Raw genomic sequence first — 22,854 nt, forward strand, 5'->3', positions numbered from 1 at the left:
GATGTATACTGTACAAATACAGAGTTTTGGGCCTTGCAAGCAATAGACTCCCATGGTCAAACAGAGAACACTAACCATGGAAAAAGCATCACTGCTTCATCACGAATTAACCCAATCTCCACATGCTTCAAATCCTTGCTTCTGTGATGATGCAAAACTATTGGTGCATTTCATTATTGAGGTCAAAGGTGAAATCACCATCTCATACTGAGAAAGTGTGTCAGTCCATAGCATCTGTGTGGCAAGTAAAATTTGAAAAAATGAAAAAGAAAACTGTTGACTGCTTCATATACTAATGCAGGCCTATTCATTTTCTAAAACCTATGACTGCACATTTTAAAAGTAGGCATATGTGTGCATAGGTCCCAGGAACTGGTGCTACAGCCTTGCAACTACATGTAATATATGGATGAAAGATATGCACATTTATGTGTCCAAATACAGTAGCCTATGTGGGAAAAGACTTGTCCATATTCATAATTTTGCTTGTACAACACATTGTTTGCAGTGTGATGGAAATGACGTATGTTAAACAAAACAGCAAATGTTTTATCTAAATAATTTAAGCACATCCACTTACATAATGTGTTTCTACACCTGATGGAGAATTCAAACATATTCAATTATTACCCCAAACATTATATGTTTTATTTTTATTTTTTAAAATTCTAAGGCACATTATGGAGTTGATACGGAAACCTTGGGATCCCATCGTTTTCAAGTAGGCCTAGTAGCAAGCATGGTTTCGATTCATTTGAAAACGGAAGTCAGCAGCGTTCCACACACAACACAAGTAGCGGACCGCCTGTGTCAGTAGCCGAACAGCATGTGCGCACAAGTTTTGCAAAGTCCTTACTAAACTGTATCGAAGAACGCAGGGAATTAACATTGCATAAACCAAACAACGAGATATCATATTCACAACGCTGGCACTGGTAAGTAGGCTAAATGCTTGCATAAAACCTTAATTGCGAATAATGACAAACAGAAAAGGCAAATTGGGTAGGCCTAACTTGGTAAACCATTGAATTGATAACTAGAAAAGTGCTCCGAGATCACATACCTCCGCCAGGGCATGGCATAATTAGATAATGGACAAAAATAATCACTTTGCCAATATGAACGACTATATTCCTGTCAGAACTTTCAAAATGACACACTCATGTCAGTCATTTGCAAAATCTACCTGCTTTGAAAGCTTGTGATCACGCGCTGATAGAACTGTAGCCTAATTAATGAAGGGAATGTAATGATTTTGACCAACAAAACTGAAACAACTACAGAAGGCTAAGGCCCTTTTTTTTGTGCCTACGATGGCTATGCATCATTCTCATGGGCCACTGGTTAGTCTTGGCGCTGTCGGTTGAAGCGACATTTGCTTCCCCGCATTCCTCAAATCACTATTCACCGTTTCTATCTCGCAACTGGGCTTGGTTTTAAATTTAGTGAAGGGGGTGTTTGACCAGCATTGTGAACTTACACAGCCACAAATTCCATATTTTTGGCGATGGTACCCAATTAATTCGACATTGTCAACCAAAATGATCTGCGGTGGTCACTGTCCATCTCGCAACAATTCACTTCCACTTCACACATATTTTAGGCAGCGGTAATTAATTTTACATGATTGTTTGTTAACTTCAATGAGGGTGTAGCCTAGGGCTAGGCTGCCCGCTGATGAGCAACTTTTTAGGTTGATAGCACTGGTGTGGGAGCTGAGACAGTCCCACCCTGTCCCTTACTGTTTAGAATGGCGCAGGCTCAACCGTGTGAAATCTATGCCGGTGTTCTGTCGAGATGTGTTGCCTCGTCGAGATGAGCGACCGGTCGCCCTATTCGATAGTGGTGTTCTATCGATTTGCGATGCCTCATCTAAATGAGCGACCTTGATTTTCCGCGGAAGGCGAATCAATCGGTCCAAGTAGGACTGTTTTAATAACCATTACTTTGTTTATTTCACGGACAGGGGTGTGCAATCGTTCGTGCGGAGTTAAAAGAACGTGCGGCTGCTGACCACTAGCCTGAAAAAACGTGAGCCTCTCGTTTGATTAAGTTAAGAAACGTGCCATATATTCTAGACACATTTTTCATATTTGTGAATGTTAGAAGCATTTTTTAGTAAAAGTTGGGAACCTATGTACTTAACATAATTTAAGTGTGCTGAATTCAACTAGACTGGTTCCCAAGCTGGATTTTGAGGTTTTGACAGTTAAATTTGAAAAACAAAATGGCTGCCAAAATACGCTATTTTTGACAGAGCATTTTTACCAAGTATTGCTGTACTTGGAAATAAATGCTCTTTTCTAACATTTTGTGTCCCAATAATGTTTCTTGATGAATGTATCTACTATAGAGGATTTTTAAAAGTATAAAATAGCTTCCAGAATGCTAATAATGCTAATAGGTGTTAACCTAAACGTTTCAAATATTTAGCTTTTCTAATAAGATATTTGTAACCTATGTGTGTTTATATGGTTAAGAAAATTGATATAAGTATTTTAGAAATACTTAGCATAATGTGCAGTATTTAGTGTTTCCAAAAAATCACTTAAAGTTGCTATTAGCTCTCTGAAAACTGTCCAGAAATCGCTAGATGACACCATGATATTACATATAACATAAGTGATTTTGTGTCATTTTGAAAAATGTTCAGACATATTTTACATATTTTATAAGATACTATTGCATACATTTGAGATAGTCTATACATGCTACTCAGCCTGATTGTTAGTGGCCAGACATCTCTTGAAGATGATGGAAAAACTTGCTCAAAGTACAGTTCTGAATGAGGCTTAAGTCCTTGTTTATTGTGTCAGTGATGGCAAAAAATGGACTCCGAAACATGTCGGTCTTGCTTGTACTCTTCATCAAGCTATTGGGTAAAAGACCTAATACGACAATTCAACCTGGCAGGTCATTGTCTGAGTTACAACCAGGTCCTCCAAGTCCAGATCCTCCTTAGCGGAGAGCACTGTAAAACACTGAACCAAGAGAGTGGTGCCATTATTCCAACAAACATTGTGGCAGATAAATTCATCCACTACACATGTGATAACATTGACATCCTGGATGAAACACTTGATGGGAAGAATACTTCCCATGCAACACAAATGGCAGCATGGCAGAGAGGCCAACTAATTGATGATTCTGACATTAAATGTGCCAAATGCCCTGATGGAACTACATCCTCTCAGGATTACTCCTAGGACATTCAAACCAACTTTTTCAGCACCCATTGCTGAATCATGCTTTGGAAAATCTGGAGAGGAGTATAAGTATGCTAAAAAAAAGCAAAGGCCACAGACCTAGCTTTCTTCTTGCACTGTCAAAACTTAGACATGAAGACTTCTTGGCCAGTGTTCATTCAGTCACTGTCATCAAAGGAACAACAGACTGCTGCGTTGTATTTGCCAATAGTCCTACTATGCGCGACTGCACACGTTTTGCACACATTTTGATACTTTAAATACAAATGCATTGTCATATCTTCACATTTTGGACAGGAACATACACGTTTAGCCAGATTCTGATCATTCTATGAAGTGGGTAAATGTCACAGGCAATAAAAGAGCATCATTGCGATCACCGAGACAGCCTCAGCTTTGTGTAGGTGGACACTCTCTTTTAACCTGAGATCACACATTGCAGATCAAACATATGGAATGTACAGTGTCCTCCATGGCAGCAAGAAACTTCACAATGACGGAACCTACTCACCGCAGATTAGAAACAATACGGAGTAAAAGTTCTTTACACACATTTGTGCGTACCCAGTTCCTTGGACTCACGTCTCCTGACTGAGGTCACGAGTACCCTGAATGACACGAGTTACGAGAGCTTGACTAGTTCTAGCCTGCTCTGTCTCTTTGTTCTCTTGACTACGGTCGACTACTGGCAACACATTTCAGTGGAGTCAGACTCTGACTCCCCCCTGGCAAAGTGCTTCGATCTCCCGCCTAAGGTGGACGACTTTTTATCCCAACTCCCTGCCACCACAGAGAATCTCATACAGCAGGGACTGACCACCACCCTAGTGGCTGATGTGGCTTCCCCAGCTCGAGCAGCTGCCTCGGAGCCCCTTGGCCATCACCGCAGGCCATTGCGCTTGGCACAAAAGCGCACCCGTCACCATTCATGGCCCGCTTGTAGACTCCAAAAGTCCTGTATAATACACCACGAGCGCCTTCGTCTGACGCCTCCCTTTTTCCCCTCCTGCAAGGAGGCGAGATTTCTCAGGGTTTGTCTAAACTTAACCCACGGGGCTCAGGGGCCTCAGCTGAGAGCGTAGGGGCTTCGGCCCCTCCTGCTACTTTCCTCTCTCCTGCAGGTTCGAGTCTGGCACCGGACCAGGAGGACATCCCCCAGCCCAGGGGGCACCTGCCCCTATGAGTCTGGCAAGGGAACATTTGAACCTAACCGGTTTTCTGGATAACGTTATCAGGACAATTCAAGGGGCCAGGGCCCAATCTACTGGGACACTGTATAACCTGAAGTGGTCTGTCTTCGAACGCTACTGTGACCAATGCGACAAGACAACTTCTCAGTGTTCAGTACTGATGGTGTTGTCCTTTCTACAAGACTTATTGGAGGGAGACAATGCTTTACCATTTAAGTCTACTTTGCAGCGATTTCATTGTGCCATGTAGGATTCAGTTCCAACACTCTGAGTGCCCATCCACTAGATACTTACGCCCTGTGCTACGTCACCTGGGATATCTCTCTAGTACTGGAGGCTATGTGTGGGGCCCCTTTCGAGCCCCTCCAAGAGGGGTCTCTCCAAACTGCTTTTGCACACCACCTTTCAGATCCGTGGAAGAGAGGGGACAACACAACTTGTGCCCTGTGCACGCTTTACGCATGTACATGAACAGGACAGCTGTTTGTGTGCTTCATCAAGCCCTCTACAGGGCTCACAGTTTTAAAATAGAGGTCTCCAAATGGTTGGTTCAAACCATTGTCCTGGCATATGAGTCCAAGGGTCGCCAACCCCCGGCTCAGATTAGGGCTCACTTTACCAGTGCGGTCTCTACATCTTGTCCTCTCTTCAAGGGTGCAGCAGTTTCAGACGTGTGCAGAGCGGCTGGTTGGGCCAACCCCGACACCTTTGTCCGGTTCTACCGGCTAGATGTGACCACATTGCCACAGGAACATAGGGTTCTGGGCACGACCACTGATTGTCTGTAGGGTGATAGGAACGCTATCCTTACAGGAGGCTCTTGGAGTTCTGCCTAGTTTAGACCAGCAATCGGGAGTGATTGTAACTTTCCCATAGATATGCGAACGATTCGACTGAAAGAGAACATTAGGACATGAATATGTCCCCGGTTCTCTGAAGGAGATGAGTGAGCCATCTCTCAAGACACCCTCGTTGCCGACAGCCGAAGAGAGGTTTGGCATCAAAGTGGCTTATTTTCGGTTTTGAGAAAGTGGACATCCCGCCCACGACGCAGTTGATTGGACCTTTGGCGTGATTGCAAAGGTCTTCAGCTAATCGTACAGCTGAGAGTGTGCTCCCATAGAGATGGCTCACTCATCTCCTTCAAAGAACCGGGGACATATTCATGTTCCAATATTTAGTTTTTTAGATAATACTATCTTCTTTCTCTTTCTTTTTCTTTCCAAATCGTATTGAATGACAATTGTGTATGATAATGTGCTTTACGGAGGCTATTGCTATTGAATGCCAGTTTACGAGGATATCACATTATAAAAAGGCATAATTATAGTAATTTTTATCTTTTTGCAATGACATTTTGCCTTTGTGTAAGTGTACGAATACGTTTGTACATCTTAAATGCAAATATGTGAGCATTGCACATTTATTTCCATGGAGAAGTGATACTTTCTAACGTATTCTGCCCAAAATCAAGAATTTCGGCGGCCATTTTGTTTTTTGCCCATTTCATGGTCAAAAACTCAAAATTCAGCTTGGGAACCAGGCTAGCTGAATTCAGGGTACTCTAATTGTCTTAGAAAACTAGGTTCCCAACTTTTACTAAAAAATGCTTCTAACACCCTTATAAAGGGCCTTTTTCTGGAAATGCTTCTAGTCTAATATGAAAGAGTGAGTTGAGTTTGCGCAAATACTGGAGAAAGTGTTTGGGATCAGGGCCTGGTTACGGGTTGTTTAATGCAGCCATTTGCTGTTAGTTTGGTTTCAATGCGACGTGGGCTCGCAAGGCAACGCCATATGAAATGATGTGCTATGGGGATAAACAAGCGCGATCAGAGATTCCCAGATAGCAGATGCAGATAGCAGATAGAGGCTTTGTTTTGGCAGATGTCTGTCAATTTATGGGCAACACCTCTTTTAATGACCGGGATCATTTTCTAAACATCGCCACCAGTGCATTTCTTATTATCATGTTCAGGCATTTTACAATGCAGTCGATTCAAATTCTTGAGTGAAAAGGGTGGAGGGAACATTTTGACAGCTCAATCAGAGGTGGCGATTTTTTTCCATTTTGCAATGAGAACGCCTCTCAACATAAATAGTAGGCCTATTTTCTGATCGATGTTACAATGTTCGAGGCTGCGTGTGTGAGCGATTACGGTTAGGCAACAAAGTAGCAAATGTTCGAGGCCACGCTATTTCGCAGATTTTCCAAATTGAGAATATGTAGTATGCCTGATATAATTACGGGTAGGCTACAAAAAGCGCTGCTGGGTTGGAGAAACAAGTTAAGTCTGAGTCACTACACAGGTGTATGATCTGCTGGATGATCCACGCTATTTCATACAGATTGAGTCACTAAAGTTGACTGTCTCAGGGGATCCTATCGTAAACTGCGGTCTCACAATTCGATGGGCAATCACCCGCGAAAACCGCCGCGAGGGTGTGCGCATGCGTGCGCCTGCTCAGTAGCGAAAAGAATCACATCTCGACGGGTCGCTCATATAGACAGGACACCGGTGCTCGACCATTATGCATGCTCTCGGGCTTTCTGATCCCTGTCCATCTCGCAAAGAACTTGGGGTTATCTTTAAATGTAGCGAATGGGATGTAATGAATTTTACCAGCACTGTGAACGTAGGTCTAGAGTCATACATTATTTTGGCAACGGTAGCTTAATTAATTCGACAGGATTGTGAACCTAAGTCACAGTCCACAACACGATCACTTCCATGTTTTTTGACAACGTAATTAATTCGACAGCATTGTGAACCTAAACGATCTGCGGGGATGGTCACTGTCCTTCTCGCACCAGCAATTGTAACATAGCCTAGGCCACACATAACAAATTGAATATTTTTGGTAGCGGTGGTAATTCATTTGACAGGACTGGTTACTGCCTGCGGATGAAGGCTGCCTGCAGATGAACAACTTTTTAGTTGAAATGCACGTGGTGTTGGAGCTGGCGGCGGAGGAGAGAGTCTCTCCCTGTTCTTTGCTGAGAAAGGCGCAGCCACGCCTCTGCTCAGTGCTCACTGTGCGCACCTTGTGGCAGGCAGTGGAATAGCAGCGAACTAACAAACACAGAAAACAAACACACACACAACAAACAAACACAGAACACACACACCCTGTTACCCTGGCGGAGGTAACAAATTGCTCTAATGTTGAAATGTTGAAGTGAAGCTCACGTAGCCTGCCTGCATGCTTGCCTGGTCTAGTCGGAACCCAGCCAATGGCGCGTATCGTATATGCATATGCTTTCATCAAAGTTTGATAGGCCTACGCGCATCATACACGTGGGCCTACACATACACTGGTAGGCTACTGTCGGGATATGGAGCAATTAAAGTAACTTCTGCAAATTTAAATATGCAGGGGCCTATATACTACAAAGCTGGATAAGGATAAGTCAAGGTTAACTTAAGAGGTAACTCATCTAATACAAGAGCCCTTTTTTTTTAAGAAAATGAGGACTCAGGCTCTTCTATTAGATGATTTCCTCTTAACTAAACCTTAACTTATCCTGAACCTGCTTTGTAGTAGCTCTATAGGCCCCTGTTGTATCGCTCACAGCACGCTACCCCTTGACTTGTTGTTAGTAGGCCTACCTGGTGATGCTGCATTTTCGACTCAGCCCTTTCTGAGATCTGAACTATTCTAATGAGGACATGCTTTGTTTACATAAAACTTTCTTAACATAGGCCTACTCGACATATTATCCCAAAAGGTATCGCTGTTTGCTAGTTGCCTGCTGATGTTGCACAACCGTTTGGATATTAGTGGGAATAAATCAAGATTTTTTTTTTTTTTTAATGTAGACAAACACCTGCCCCCATTACAATGACCAGGATCTCAGAAAAGGTTGACGAAAAAAATATTCTAAGGTACTGACAAGTCCAGGGTAGTGTGAGCATTACAACTGCGTGTCGAAATGGGCAGAACCTACCCTTTAAAGTGAAAGCCCACCTGGGAAACTCCAACTCTCAATGTCATTGTGACACAGCACTCTACAGCAGTAAATATAATTTTAACAAATGCATGGAGCATAGTCACACTGCAATAGAAAAAGGGATGTAAAACACGAGTTAGGGGGTACTCATGGCACAATGAAAAGGCTTAAGGGGTACACGAGACAAAAAAGGTTGGGAAACACTGCTCTACAGCACACAAGTGTCCACTGCAAACAATGATATTGCATTTACTGTATGCATCACCCGTGCAAGAGGGCAGCCCTCAAGCGCCTCAAGCGAGCAGTGCAGCAGAACGGTACCATCCATGCTCAGGGTACCTCAGTCATGGAGGAGGATGGGGGACAGCACTGGTTAATTACTCCCTCCACCAACCTGGCGGGCACTGTGTAGGATGCTGGCCAGATTAGGTATTGCAACTAATGCCGCTCATTGAAACGGTGCTGCCTATTCTGCCGTGCAATACAAGAACGCAGTAACTCAAAATGGTCAAAAAAAAATTATATCGGAAATGGGTTCTAAACTACCTCATTTGTCTTGTGTCCAAAAATGGTGGTCCAACACCGTCCCGTTTTGGAGAAAACTCATTTTGAAAGTGCAAAAATGACCAAAAAAAGTTACTGCTTGTTGTATTAACAGGTTATGTCGTACAAAACAAAAACGCAGTAAGTCGGCGAGTTACTGCTGCACGTTCCAATGGGACTGGTTTGGGAGTAGACAGTAATACTAGCCAAGAACGCAGTAACTCCTGCAGTAACTCCATTTTGTGGCAGTAATACCAGCCAAGAACGCAGTAACTCTGTTTTTTGTGGCAAAAAGACACATAAATGTTGTTTTTTTGTTTTTTTTGTGTGCATTAAATTTCTATCCTAAACAAGCATTACCAGGAAGTGTCACCACCAATTTACCGACAACACAGTTGTCGTGCCATATGGAAAACTTTGAAGCCTTTTTTCTCAGTTTGCCGTTTTCAGAGTTACTGCGTTCTTAGATTGTAGGGCAGTATTGCCAAATGTGATCTTTTCATGAACTTTCATGAATGACTATTAATTCCCAAAGGGAAATTGAATGCCTCCTGGCCATCCAACACATAATCAAAAAAAGAAAACAAATAAGAAGCAGTTATAAAAGCACACAAGTGGTGGTAAGTATTCATGAAAAGGTAACAATTGTGAATGGGCATGAATTATGGAAAGAAACTGCTAAAAATATTACACAGTGCACCTTTAATTATACTGTAGCCTAGAAGAGGCTGTGTGCCTGGTTTACATTAGATATATTTGGGTTTGAGGCATCTGTTGATAGGTAGGCCTACGTACAATTAGTGCGAACTGATAAACGTGCCACTGACTGTTTATGTTTTAAACATTTTATTTTAACTTGTTGCAATAATCATGCATTTAGTAGCACATTAGTGCGACATTGATAATCTCCTAACCATTAACCATTTGATGTACTTTGTAGATTGCCTTTATCAAGGACCAACATGAGTGCTGTCACATCAAGACTAACAAAAGCACAAGAGAAGAAGATCTGTGCCATGTTTGGTCATGCCAGACTCAGCCTGCTATACAAAGCTAGTGTCCATGGCTATCAATGGAATCACTTCATAAATAAGTGCATCCGACAAGGTCCTACCTTGACTGTTGCATATAACAACTCAGGGTTAATTTTCGGAGGGTATATTAGTAAAGATTATGCACAAACAGGTCAAAATATCATTGATGAAAAGGCTTTTTTGTTTAGCTTTGATGAAAAGGAGCAGAATCCAAGTGCTTATCGCATCACAAGTCAACCTGGCCAATATGCCTACACTGATGGGAACACTGGTCCAAATTTTGGAGCTTTGCTGTTTCTCCACAACAATGCAGCCACTGTCCATAGCAATCCTGGCAATTTTTACAATTTTGATCCAATAAAGATGCATGGAAATGATTTACAGCTGATTGAATGTGAGGTTTACAGAGTTGAAGGTGAGGAGGATGTTTATTGTTTGTAGTATATTTATAACTGAAAAATATTGTTAAACCAGTCAGTAATGCATAACATATAGCAACAACATGCATTGTATTTTTTTCAATTGCTGTGTCTTTCCAGAGGGCTGTGCTCTGCTGCCAAAGCCATGGAGGAGCATCCAGTGGAATCCAGAGTAGGCCTATGTCACGTTATATTTTTAAGAATAACAGACGACTCTACACTTTGTTTACTTTCACTTTGTTTACTTTCACTTATTATTTACTTATAATATTTTCAGTGATATGAGGACTACCATGTATTGAAATGTCATTCATCATGATACAGTTCTTATGGCTTTATGGTTAGCAGTGATATTCATTAACACAGTGAGCCCATTAGTCTACCAGACTGAAGCCGGATCTATTTGTTTGGATAAATGTGAGATTGGATGTGTAATTTAGTCTGGCCCCGATGAATAGTATATCTGAAAATTGTTGAGAACAACCCGTTGTCTTTCAACCCGTGCCTGTGCCTGTAGCCCGGCGCTCTGACCAATCAGCGCTATCTTTCTCGTTGATATCAGAGAACGTCTATGAGAATGGCCACTGGCTGGTGGCCAGGAGTGGCACTGCAGCTATGTTCTCGCAGCCAAGTAAATAATGAATGGGTGCCAATGGGGCTGTACGCTTCTCATAGTTGTATCTGCCCGTGTAATTTTTTCCCTGGAAATAATGAAGTCGCGTTCGATAGATAGGAGTAAGTGAAAGCATTTGCCGACACGTTTGCATCTTGTCAAGTGTTAGATTCGTGAAAATGACCCTTATTTCAACTATAGCAATGACATAACACGTGACAATCGACTTTACGGCACTACGCCATTTGTTTTGTAGTTTTAAGTCTGACTTCAGATGTCGATGTGTTTAAAGTTATGTTAGGATTGTTGCGGACACCTGTTATTTATTGCATTTAAGGTGGTGGAAAAGCTGTACGTGCAAATGGAGTAAAGGAAATGACTGCGCTCATCCTTTGGGCACCTTCAATTAACATGTTGGACGGTGGTGGGGGGTTTTGAGGTGTGTGACCGTAGATGTCTCTGCCAGGATCAGTCAGAGTACGTCTCTCGTCAGCTCTGGTCGTGAATAGTCGCAGAGATTCCTCAGCCAGCAGGTATTAGCCGAATGCTAGTGTGTTGCAGGACAAAACTAACACGTCTTTGGGAGAACAAAGCCATGTCAGGAACCTTTAACTTCACTTCTAATACAACTTCCATGATAAGGTACAGAATGTGCACACATCTTTACAAACCAGAGAACAGAACCATCACAAATCCCTGCTGAGCCATTTAGCCCAATAGGCTCCCATTCATCTTTTACTTGGCTGCGTTCGCCAACGGGGCTATAATGGGAGCCAATGAGAGATACCGTTCTCATAGGTTAGACGTTCTCTGTTGATGTGCTCTCCAAACGTTGCGAGCTTCGTCGTCACTCCCTCAAAACCCTGCCCGCTTTGATTCAAAACAAATCTCTGCGTTGTGATTGGTTTGCCAGATTCTTGGCAAGCCTGGCAGACCACTCCAACGATGCGAAGCTAGACCACTCGCAGCCAAAACAAAATTGGCGTCCAGCGGGTGGCGCTGGTTTACTAGGCTACATCTGTACTCCTCCTCTGGTGACTAGTTTAGATGGACAACCAAGTTATTTTTTGTTTCATGAATTGCACATATGCATACATTTGTTTCAGGAGGAGAAAGGAGCTCATGGACAGCATCATAAAGTGGAGGCCTGGGATCAACTCAGTGAGCCAGGCCCGCCTGCTGCTTGTTGGCTCAGTAGGAGCGGGGAAGTCAAGCTTCTTCAACTCTGTGTGTTCAGTCTTCAAAGGTCACGTGAAAATTCAGGCAAACACGGGCACTGCAGCAACCAGCCTGACCACACAGGTAGACAAACACCCAAGTCACACATTAATAGACTCAACATTTTAATGCGCTGATCTTTATATCAATAAAGGGTGTGGGGGAGATTGTAAATTTGCAATTTCAAACTTCTGTGCAATTTCTGATCGCAATTTCAAACTTTTGTGCTAACCCTGTTACATAGCTTTTTGACAATCAAGTACACTACACGTGACTTGACTTGACTTGATTATCTGATCTAACATCTTGGTATTAGTTCAGAACATACTCCATCAGAGGCTGCGGAGAAAAGCCCCTACCGTTGGTTATCTGTGACACCATGGGAATGGAGCAGAGCCTAAATGCTGGTCTGGATATAGATGACTACACAAGCATCCTGAAGGGGAATGTACCAGACCGTTACCAGGTACTGAGCTTATTCCTCTTGTTTTCACTGGATTGATAAAGTAAAACACAAAAAGTCTTACTGTAAAAGTGCACTGTATAGGATGGTGGCCAGAGAAGATATTGCAGCTATGCTGCTCATTGAAACGCTGCTGCCTCTTGCCAAATGTTATATTTTCATTAATATTAAATAAAAAAAATAAACTTATATTTACTTGTATAACCAAAGTACAGTTTTGTACAAGTTTTGCAGCTAAAAATGGATAAGATCCCCGTTTTCAAGTAAGATAAGTGTAATTTTCCCAGTCATAATGAATACTTAGAATTTGATGGTGGTGGTGGTGGTAAGTATTCATGAAAAAGGTAACATTTGTGAATGGGCAGCATGGAGCCTGGAAAGAAAGTGCTGAAAATATTGCACAGTGCACCGTTGACGTTTATATTGTCCACCATGACACGTTTTAGCTATGCTCACAGGTTTAACTAACATTGTTAAGATGTAGATACCGTACGTGTATATAGACAGTAGGGCTGCACAATTAATCGTAAATAATCGAAAATAGTGATAAAATTGTGAAATCGAAGTCGTGATTGAAATCGTGATTTAATCGTGGCAACAATAGTGACCTACCTTTTGAGAGCGTCCTTGAAGCTAGAACATACTGACAGGCTGGTGTTTCTGGACAGAAATCTGTCCACCTAAGTTTCATGCTATTGCCTTTACATAATTATTACAATTCATTTTATTTTGCTCATCCTGTATATAATTAATTCTTGGTCATATTTCATCTAATTATAATTAAAAAAAACAGTAATTGTGATTAATAATCGTCATTATGATTTTGACCAAAATAATCGTGAGTATGTTTTTTTTTCCATAATCGTGCAGACCTTATAGACAGTCTATTTTATTGCTGTTTCAGTTCAACCCTGCAATGCCCATCCAAGAAACCACTCCTGGTTTCCGGAAGTCTGTAGGAGTGAAGGACAAGATCCACTGTGTGGTCTATGTGATTGATGCCTCCAAAGTCAAACTCCTCCCAGACCGGATGATTGAAAAATTTGCTGCATTTCGCAGGAAGGCCAACCTCCTGGGTCAGTGAACCATGGCAACAGAACTTCTCCATAAACTACATGTCCATAAGCTCCATAAGCTTCCTGAATTCCCCCCCTGGGGATCAATAAAGTTACTCTACTCTACTCTACTCTACATGACTTGAGAAACACAGACTGACATTGATTTTTCATTTCTAAAAATCCTGTTCAAATGCTATCCACAGGATAGAGATGTCAATTTCGTTATGTCATTGTGTGCTGATGTTGTTTCCCTTTTGTTGCAGCTATTCCTCAGGTTGTGCTCATGACAAAGGTGGATGAGGCTTGCCCTTCGGTCGCAGATGATCTGAAGAATGTTTACTGCAGCAAGAATCTTGAGGGAATGGTGAGGAGGGTTCTCTCTGTTTGTTCAGCTATTACCAGCAACAAATGCCCAAGCCTTCATTGACCTGAATTTGTTTCCCTCATAGTCAGTTTTTCTGTCATTGGCAATAGTTTGAAAACAATTACTGGTTAAATTAACCTTTTACAACAGTTGTCCATATTTTTCAAACCAGAGGTACAAATACAATTACACATCAAACTGTGGTCTATATAGTGAATATACAAGAAACATGATATTTATTGTCATGCACTCTTGAATTCTTTTTGCTGTATGGGGTTTAGCTCACTAGGCTAAATGAATTCAAGAATGTAAAGCAATGAAACGTTTTTTTGCTCAGTCCCCAAAAAGCAAAAACTGTAGAATGAAATGTAGAACATGTTTAACTGTCATTCTGTTTGGTGCTGCGTTCTTGTATGTAGATGCGCGAGGTAGCTGTGCAGCTGGGACTGTCCATGGGGGCGGTGATCCCAGTGAAAAACTACAGTCAGGAATTTGAGCTTGACCCAATCACAGATATCCTCCTGCTGAATGCCGTCACCCAGATGCTTCGAATGGCAGAGAGCTACTTTGATGACCTCGCTGAGGACGAAGAAAAAACTGACTAGAAGTCATGTGTAGCAGGAACAGGGGTGTAGCAGGAACTCGTGGGCCCTAGTATATACAATCAGCTCCATTGGACCCCCCCCAACCCAGCAATATATCTATATAAATTGGACTATGTGTGGGCCCCCTATATACATGGGGCCCTGGTAACTCAGTCACACTTTACCCCCCTGTACGACACCCATATCAGTGGGGTTATTTCAGTTCATGTTGTTCTGTAGTTCATTGAGATTTCCTCTATCTATCCTCTCACTTTTTCTCATCACTTCTTACATAATTGTGCATGTACGATCAGCCTGCAAGATCCACCACATTAGACTCGCATTAATGTGCATATTTGGAACTTTTGCATGCAATACTGATGTAAATAGCCTACAGGTTTGTGCCATATTCAGTGGGCTTTGAACATATCTTCACGGAAATCGATGTGTCACACATTTTGGATCAGATGGACACTTTGTCCTTAAAATTGTAAGGTATCAAACACTTACTCTGACTTTACTAACTCTAAAGGTTTATCAGATGTACCGTACATTCTTAAGTGTTGGCGTAATTTCTCAGTTTTTTGTTTTTGTTTGTTTGTTTGTTTTTTAGGTTTTTTTGCTTTGTTTTTCCTATATTTCAAAGCTGTCACTGGTTATTACGTTGGTATGTAATTATTAGCATGTCAATGATGTTCTTAGTTGAAGCCTCTGTTTTCTGTTTACATAGAAGGGAGTGTGATTTGCTCACCAAGCCAAAGAAAGGGGCATGATAACATAAACATTGTAATTGTTGTGTTAATAAATTAAATAAAGTGTATCAAGTCATCTGTTTTGTATTTTCAAATTCACTTTCTGTTACAATTTGTAATGCTCACTTCAATTTTGTCATGCTAATTAATGCTGGAGAATGGTTTTCTTTAATGGAGATACTATTATTTATTATTGTTATTATTATTTATTACAATTATTATTTTTGTTATTATTATTCGTCATAGTAGTAGCCTACTAGTAATAGTAGGCCTAATAGTATAGTAGGCTAGTAAAGGTAGACTAGCTATCTGTTTAGTGGGCCTACTTCTGGAATTCGTGCTGCCCCTTCACAAATGTTATCTTTTTTTCATGAGCAGATTGATTGACTGATTGATTGACTACTTTTGTATTTCGTATGGGCGTTTAAGTCAAGGGGAAAGTGGGCGGGGTAGGCTGTCTTCCCCTTTTCACCCGTAGACCTCAACCGAAAGCGAAACCAGAAGCAACTACTGTACCGCACTTTACACCGGTCAGCGTTGGTGTGTGGCTGATACGCGCAACCCGCGTAAATCATTTTTGACCACTTTCAACAGTTTGCCACGCGTTTTTTACAACGTTATTTAAGTATTGCAGAAACGGGTAAGCCTCGAAATATTGGTTACATATCTTTGTGTTTACGTCTCGGGCACTTCAGCGGGTCATATAGCCTAAGTCTGTTCGTAGTAAACTGTCTTGACGCTTCTCCTACCATGATAAGAACTAAATCTGGCTTGAAACGTGGTCGTGCGATGCACATGGCTTGTTCACTGTGTGTGAAACGAATTGGTAAGGAAATTCAAGTTTATCATTGTGTTATGTCTACAATTATAGACGAGTGGCATGAATGTGAAACTGAAAGTGGACTGGAACAAGAAGCACGATTGAGTAATAGACCTACATGGGTTTCCCCTGGGAAATAAATCTGACCAATAGATGCAAAAGAGAAGCCTAGACTACGCTGTTTGTAAGACTAGTCATCACAGAAAGACACAAGAATATGTGGATTATGGGTTTTTAAGTTAACGTTTTAAGAATGCAAAATCCATAACCAAAATCTCCTGCATCCTCAGCCATGCCTGGAGTGCGCGTGAGAAAAGCATTTAACCACACTGTTCCAGGGACTACATTAGTCTGCCAAGTGTTATGTTGTGCAGAGTGTCTTAAGGATGGCCAGCAGTCAATATCAACGCAATATCAAAGTGAAATAAAGTGTATGAATATATTTCATACTTTGGCCTAAAGACTTGCTGTTATAACAAGCCTGTCACAACCATTCAATTTTTTATCTTCTAGATCATCAAGGACCAACATGAGTGCTGTCACATCAAGACTGACAACTGCGCAAGAGAAGAGGATCCGTGCCATGTTTGGCCATGCCAGACTCAGCCTGCTATACAAAGCTAGCATCCATGGCTATAATAATGCCAACTTCCACAACAAGTGCAATCAACAAGGTTCTACCTTGACTATTGCATACAACAACTCAGGCTTCATTTTTGGAGCATACATTAGCAAAGATTACGCACAAACGGGTCAAAATGTTGTTGATGAAAAGGCCTTTTTGTTCAGCTTTGATGAGAAAGAGCAGAACCCTGAGCCGTACCGCGTTGCCAGCCAAAATGGCAAGGCTGCTTTCACAGATGGAGACACTGGTCCAAATTTTGGTTCTTTGATTTTTCTGCTGAACAATGCAGAAGCCATCCATAGTGCCCCTGGCGACTTCTTTACCTTTGACCCCAACCAGATGCATGGGGGGAATTTACAGCTCCTGGAATGTGAGGTCTACAGAGTTGAAGGTATAATGCATATTTTGCCACGTGCTGCTATTTTAAAATGTTGTGTGGTTTTTGACATTTGTGACCAATATGTTATATTGTATATGTTATATATTTCACCAATGTGATATGCCGTGTCTTTCCAGAGTGCAGTGCGCTGCTGCCAAAGCCATGGAGGAACGTCCAGTGGAATCCAGAGTACGTCAGCATATATTTTAAGAAAGAAAAATACCTCACACAATATCTGCTTAATTTGTTCACATTTATTCATCATCACAGATACCGTTTCAGTGCTCTAAGACAGTCATTCATATTACACTTCTGTTTCCTTTCTTTGTCTTACTGTCCGTAGACCTTGTCATACACTGCTTATTTGTGTACATTGTAATAGTAATGCAATACATGGGTTCCAAATTTTTGTTTTCAACCCTACTGCGCGATACTAACTGTGCACAACTCAACCTCCGATTGTTGGAAACCGCTGTCGGACACAAAAATAGCTAACGTGGTTGACTGCCAGTGTCTTGCCCCTCTTCATAACATCGTGTTGATAAACCCATGTATACGCTGACTGTGATTATCGTATGTGTGTGTTTTAGAGAAAGGAAAGGCCTCATGGAGACGATCACAAAGTGGAAGCCTGTCATCAGTTCAGTGAGCCAGGCTCGAGTGCTGCTGGTTGGCCAAGTGGGGGCTGGGAAGTCGAGCTTCTTCAACTCTGTGTGTTCAGTCTTCAAGGGTTACGTGTCAACTCAGGCCAACACTGGCACTGCAGGAACCAGCCTGACCACACAGGTACTTAAAACACACACTGTATAGTTTAGCTCTGCATGGGCATATCACAGGGATGTCAAACTCAGGCCCGGGGGCCAAAGTTGGCCCGTGGAGTCAATTGATTTGGCCCTTGTGATCATTTCAAATGTGTTTTACAGTTGGCCCCCATACACATTTATGTATTGTAATTTGATTTGACCAAGAAATGCTGTGCGTCACATGCTCATACAAGTGCATCAGTGGTGTCTTCCACTTCCATTTGCAACTGAATATTTTTGTCCCAGATTTAGATTGTGGCCCACTGTTCATTTGAGTTTGACACCCCTGGCATATATCATGTTCCTACTGTAATTCCTATAATGCTCCTATAATGTTTCTTTTACCAGTACCGCACCTATTCCATCAGTGGAGGCTGCAATGGAAATCCTGTGCCAATTGTCCTGTGTGATACGATGGGCATGGAGGACGGATTAAATGCAGGATTAAATACGGATGACTTCATAGGAGTTGTCAAGGGAAATGTCCCTGACCGCTATCAGGTACGTTTTACTTCTCTTGTTTTTGTTTTACTTACTCTAAAAATGACGTGACATTAAATCGTGATATGATGTGATATTTTGTTTCAAGAAATAGTCAAGTTAAGTCAAGTCAAAGTTTATTTATAGAGCACTTCAAAAATACAACAAGATAGCTGACCAAAGTGCTGGACAGGCAGATAAAAGGACTTGAGGACCCCTTAAGACACACAAAGACAACAAAAATAGACCTAGAACAGTCTAATCTTTGAATCAAAAACATTATGTAAATAAAGCAATCTAATAACCAACAGAAAATACACAAGAAGTGTCTGAAAAAGGCATATTATAGGCTATTAGGTAATGGTGAGGTAAGCCACCATGTCACCTGTGCTCGAAGGATTGTAGGTTTTACTACTGCAAGTGCCGCCGTGGTACCCTGAGCATGTGCTAAGGGCTAAGCATTGAGTCCATTTTGATATGTGTACTTGTACAACATATGACTGCTGTGTAATTACAATCACACATGTTTGTTTGTTATTGTTACAGTTTAACCCTGCAATGCCCATGCAAGAAGAGACTCCTGGCTACCGCAAATCGGTGACACTGACGGATAAGATCCACTGTGTGACCTTTGTGATTGACACATCCAAATTCAAACTTCTTCCAGACAGCATGATTGAAAAATTTGCGGCTTTGCGCAAGAAGGCCAACCAGCTGGGTCAGTGATAAACCGAGAGTATATGTGCAGGAATCTTGCTCTGCGCGTGTGTGTGTGTGTGTGTGTGTGTGTGTGTGTGTGTGTGTGTGTGTGTGTGTGTGTGTGTGTGTGTGTGTGTGTAAGCATGTGTGTATGTAAGGCTGATGATTGTACTCAAGGGTGTGCTATATTTTACTGTAATATACAATTATCTGTATAAGGCCTTAATGTATATTTTGTATTTGTGTATTTATGTTAGCTGACAGACACCTTAATTTCCTTCAGGATTAACAAAAGTACTCTAGTACACCACTAGATGGCACTGCAAATCTACAGCTAAATGTCCTATGTTGAATGCTCATGGTACGTACATGTACAGTATATTATGAGGTCTTTCGTAATAGCAGAACGTACTGCTGTGTTGTGTCTGCTGTGTTGCAGGTGTTCCTGTACTTGTGCTCATGACAAAGGTGGATGAGGCTTGCCCTTTGGTCAAAGAGGACCTGAAGAATGTTTACCAGAGCCATAATGTAGAGAGAACGGTGAGGAGTGACATGTATTTCCATGCTCAGATAGCTAGATAGCTAGATAGCTAGATAGATAGATAGATAGATAGATAGATAGACTTTTATCGTCCCCAACCGCTCAGTTGGTACCCACTGTGTAAAACATGTTCAAACCATTATGCAAGACAGTCTTTTACGATTTGTTCATTACACAGCTTCAGTTTTATCAGTTTTAGGGTCATCAGTTTTAGACATTATAAATATTTCTTTGTAATTCACTTATGTTAAGACATACTGTCTGAGTACATGCAGTATTAAAGGGGCATTCCACCGGTGGAGACATGAATATGTATTGAAAGTGGGTCATCTATGTAGTAGAATAGTAGCATACATTTCTAATTTGGTGCCTTCTTTGCCGAGAAAAGGCAGAAAATGACTTTTTATTGTTTGTGGATTTGTGACAACAATCCCCATAATGCATTGCCATGCTCAAGTTCCACAGGCCACACCCAGGCAGCTCTGCCAGTGACTTACTGGAGCCTCAATGCCAGTGATTTCAAAAGCACTGGCACACTGATCTGTGATAGGTCTGTTAGCGCATTAGGTCCAACCCCCTATGGGTGGGGTTGAAAGGGTGGGAAAAAGGCTTGTAGTCTTAACAGAAATTCACCTCTCTTACACTTCCTCCTACAATGATGCAAAATGACGATTTTTACATCATTGTAGGAGGAAGTGTTAAGAGGTGAATACTGATTTCTCCTGTCTCAGGGGGAATTGAGAGAGTGTTGCACGACCATTCAAAAGTATGACTGGGTGTCTATCAATGGAAAGCCTAATGTAAATGGGTGGAATGTCCCTTTAAGGGATTAACCCATTGATGCCTGATGTTGCATTGCACTACATTGGCCCTGGCGCCTGGAGCTGCATTATATCAACATTCAGGCTCATGAGATTTGAGACAACTTCATTAAAAATCTCTGCTTGCTTGAGATGAATTAACACATTCTAATGAAATATGAGGGTCTTAGCGTTAAAATGCAACTTAGTGCATATTTTATGTGCTTCAGAAGCTGAGATATTTAGGTTTTTATAGGCTGAGGGCAGCATTCTTAAAGGGCTCAGACATTCAGCACCCTTTCTTGCAGGTGCCTTAGGCGTCAATGGGTTAAAACAAACAACATTTATTCGACTGGCAGTTCTGACTTTTTCAGTTCTGTCCAGGCAGTTTTGACTGGTTCAACTCCATCCGGGCTTTACCAAAAGTGTGTACTATGTCTTAGAACTAAGCTATGCTTGCTATTTCGTATGTTTTACCTATAGATCTTGTTGCATTTTATGTGTTTCATGATACTGTCATCTAACAGCCATCTGTCTCGTAACTGAATTGTTCTAGATGCGTGAGGTGGCTGCCCAGCTTGGAGTGTCCATGACCGCAGTCATTCCAGTGAAAAACTACAGTGATGAACTAGATCTGGACCCTCACACTGATATTCTGCTGCTTAACTCTGTACTCAAGATGCTTCGGATGGCAGAAGGTTTCTTTGACAATATCCCCAGAGAAGAGGATAAGATCAACTAGAAGCTTAATTTTTGTGTGTACTGTTTTATGTACCGCATGCAACTAAGAATACCTTTCACCCATTTCTCTCTTTTGAATTAAATGCCTTGTTATACTCTCTATTGACAAGTACAGGTACTAGAAGAGAAAACGTGTTGATGAACATACTGATTTTTTTTTATTATATAAATAAACGCTATTTGATGTCATTCCCCTTTTTACTCCTGTGTTTAGACTTTCATTGAGATCAGTGGTTCTCAACCCTTTTTGAATAAATAAAATGAGCTAATGCCCCCCAACAAAGCACCACCCCCTCTCAGCTGTTTCCTACTCAACGCCCCCGTAGAGACCCTCAACGCCCCCTGGGGGGCTGTAGCGCCCCCATTGGGAAACACTAATTTAGATCCTCAAAACTGCTTTAGGATGTTGCGTAAAACTGAAAATAACTTTATTTTTAAATCAATGGAAAAATAATATTGCACTTGAACAGAGAAACACTGCCACATAAAAGGGCAAAACAAGATAGAGCAGGTAACAATATCTCACCAGTAGTAAGTGAAAATGACAGTGTAGGACAAGTGTAGCAATATTGGCAGACTTCTCCAACACTCATGGCCACTTTGAAACAAGGCCTCATCACCAGGTTCACCATGACCATGCAGAAAAATGATATGTCTTCCATTTTCTTTTAATACAGTAGACTACTGAGTAGAGGACAACCCCCCCCAAAAAACCGTCAAGATTGCGTAGTCCACACTCCTGTTAAACAGCCACTGTTCGCAAGAGCACCGTCCTCTTCTTTACTCTGTGTAGGACAATGCTATCAGTGTTGCAACTGTACACTGTGCCTTACCCTGTCCTTGTTTAAATTACTCCTTGTAAGTCGCTTTGAACAAAGGCGTCTGCTAAATGCTAATGTAATGTAATGTAAAGAGACAGCGAATATTCAAGGCAGTCTCTCCGTCTTTGGACAGCAGTCCTTCAAGACACGTTCGGCACTTTCCAACCTAATCAACACAGTTTCATTCTAATAAGATAGTGAAACTGGATACAGGGTTCCCAAGGGCAATATTCCACATTTTAACCCCCCACCCCAATCTGCACACATTTCAAATTGGGAGGGCGCTCAACTCTGCCTACTCACTTCATGAGGCCTCTTTTGCTTGGTAAACGAAAAAGGATGTGGCAGTGATCTGTATCAAAACGTGTTATAAAGTGCATGTGATGCCTGTGATGTGCCTGCAATGTTCATTCAGCTGGCTCAGGTAGTTCAGCTGCAGTCCCACTTGTGGCAATATGGAGCATCTGAACCACTCCAGCTCAAACACCTCTGGGATCTCTCTGAAGGAAAAGGCCAGTACTGGGGTTCTAGGTGTTTGCTTCCTATTGGGCATTCCTGCTAACATTGCTGTCGTGGTCTTTCTCCTTCGTCAGCTCAAGAAAAACAACTTCACCCATCACCTCATGCTGAATCTTGCTGCTTCAGACATCTTGCGTTTGGTCTCCTTGCCGCTGTGGATTTACAACGTCAACTTTGCCTGGGCGTTGGGCCGTGCTGTCTGTAAGCTCCACTTCTTAGTCTCCTCTGCCAGT

General features: G+C 41.8%; 2 protein-coding genes across 3 annotated transcripts; both read left to right on the forward strand.

Annotated features, from left to right (window-relative positions):
- Window positions 1–780: 780 nt before the first annotated feature.
- LOC134465286 (interferon-induced protein 44-like) lies at window positions 781–15,461 on the forward strand. 2 transcript variants are annotated; one of them, XM_063218879.1, is made up of 8 exons: window positions 781–935; window positions 9,829–10,337; window positions 10,462–10,513; window positions 12,061–12,256; window positions 12,489–12,638; window positions 13,540–13,711; window positions 13,957–14,057; window positions 14,477–15,461. In XM_063218879.1, the coding sequence occupies exons 2-8, from the start codon at window positions 9,851–9,853 to the stop codon at window positions 14,660–14,662; spliced, it is 1,344 nt and encodes a 447-aa protein (XP_063074949.1). In that variant the 5' UTR covers window positions 781–935; window positions 9,829–9,850; the 3' UTR covers window positions 14,663–15,461. The 2 variants fall into 2 exon arrangements, with proteins under 2 accessions (XP_063074949.1, XP_063074950.1); XM_063218880.1 differs by lacking the exons at window positions 781–935; window positions 10,462–10,513 and having other exon boundaries at window positions 10,296–10,337.
- A 434-nt stretch (window positions 15,462–15,895) lies between these two features.
- Window positions 15,896–21,470, forward strand: LOC134466330 (interferon-induced protein 44-like). The gene is made up of 8 exons (XM_063220228.1): window positions 15,896–16,033; window positions 16,727–17,229; window positions 17,355–17,406; window positions 17,808–18,003; window positions 18,369–18,521; window positions 19,047–19,218; window positions 19,639–19,739; window positions 21,097–21,470. Exons 2-8 carry the CDS (start codon window positions 16,743–16,745, stop codon window positions 21,280–21,282), a joined length of 1,347 nt encoding a protein of 448 aa, XP_063076298.1. The 5' UTR covers window positions 15,896–16,033; window positions 16,727–16,742; the 3' UTR covers window positions 21,283–21,470.
- Window positions 21,471–22,854: the final 1,384 nt, after the last annotated feature.

This window comes from Engraulis encrasicolus, chromosome 16 (assembly GCF_034702125.1).
Source record: "Engraulis encrasicolus isolate BLACKSEA-1 chromosome 16, IST_EnEncr_1.0, whole genome shotgun sequence".
NCBI lineage: Eukaryota > Metazoa > Chordata > Actinopteri > Clupeiformes > Engraulidae > Engraulis > Engraulis encrasicolus.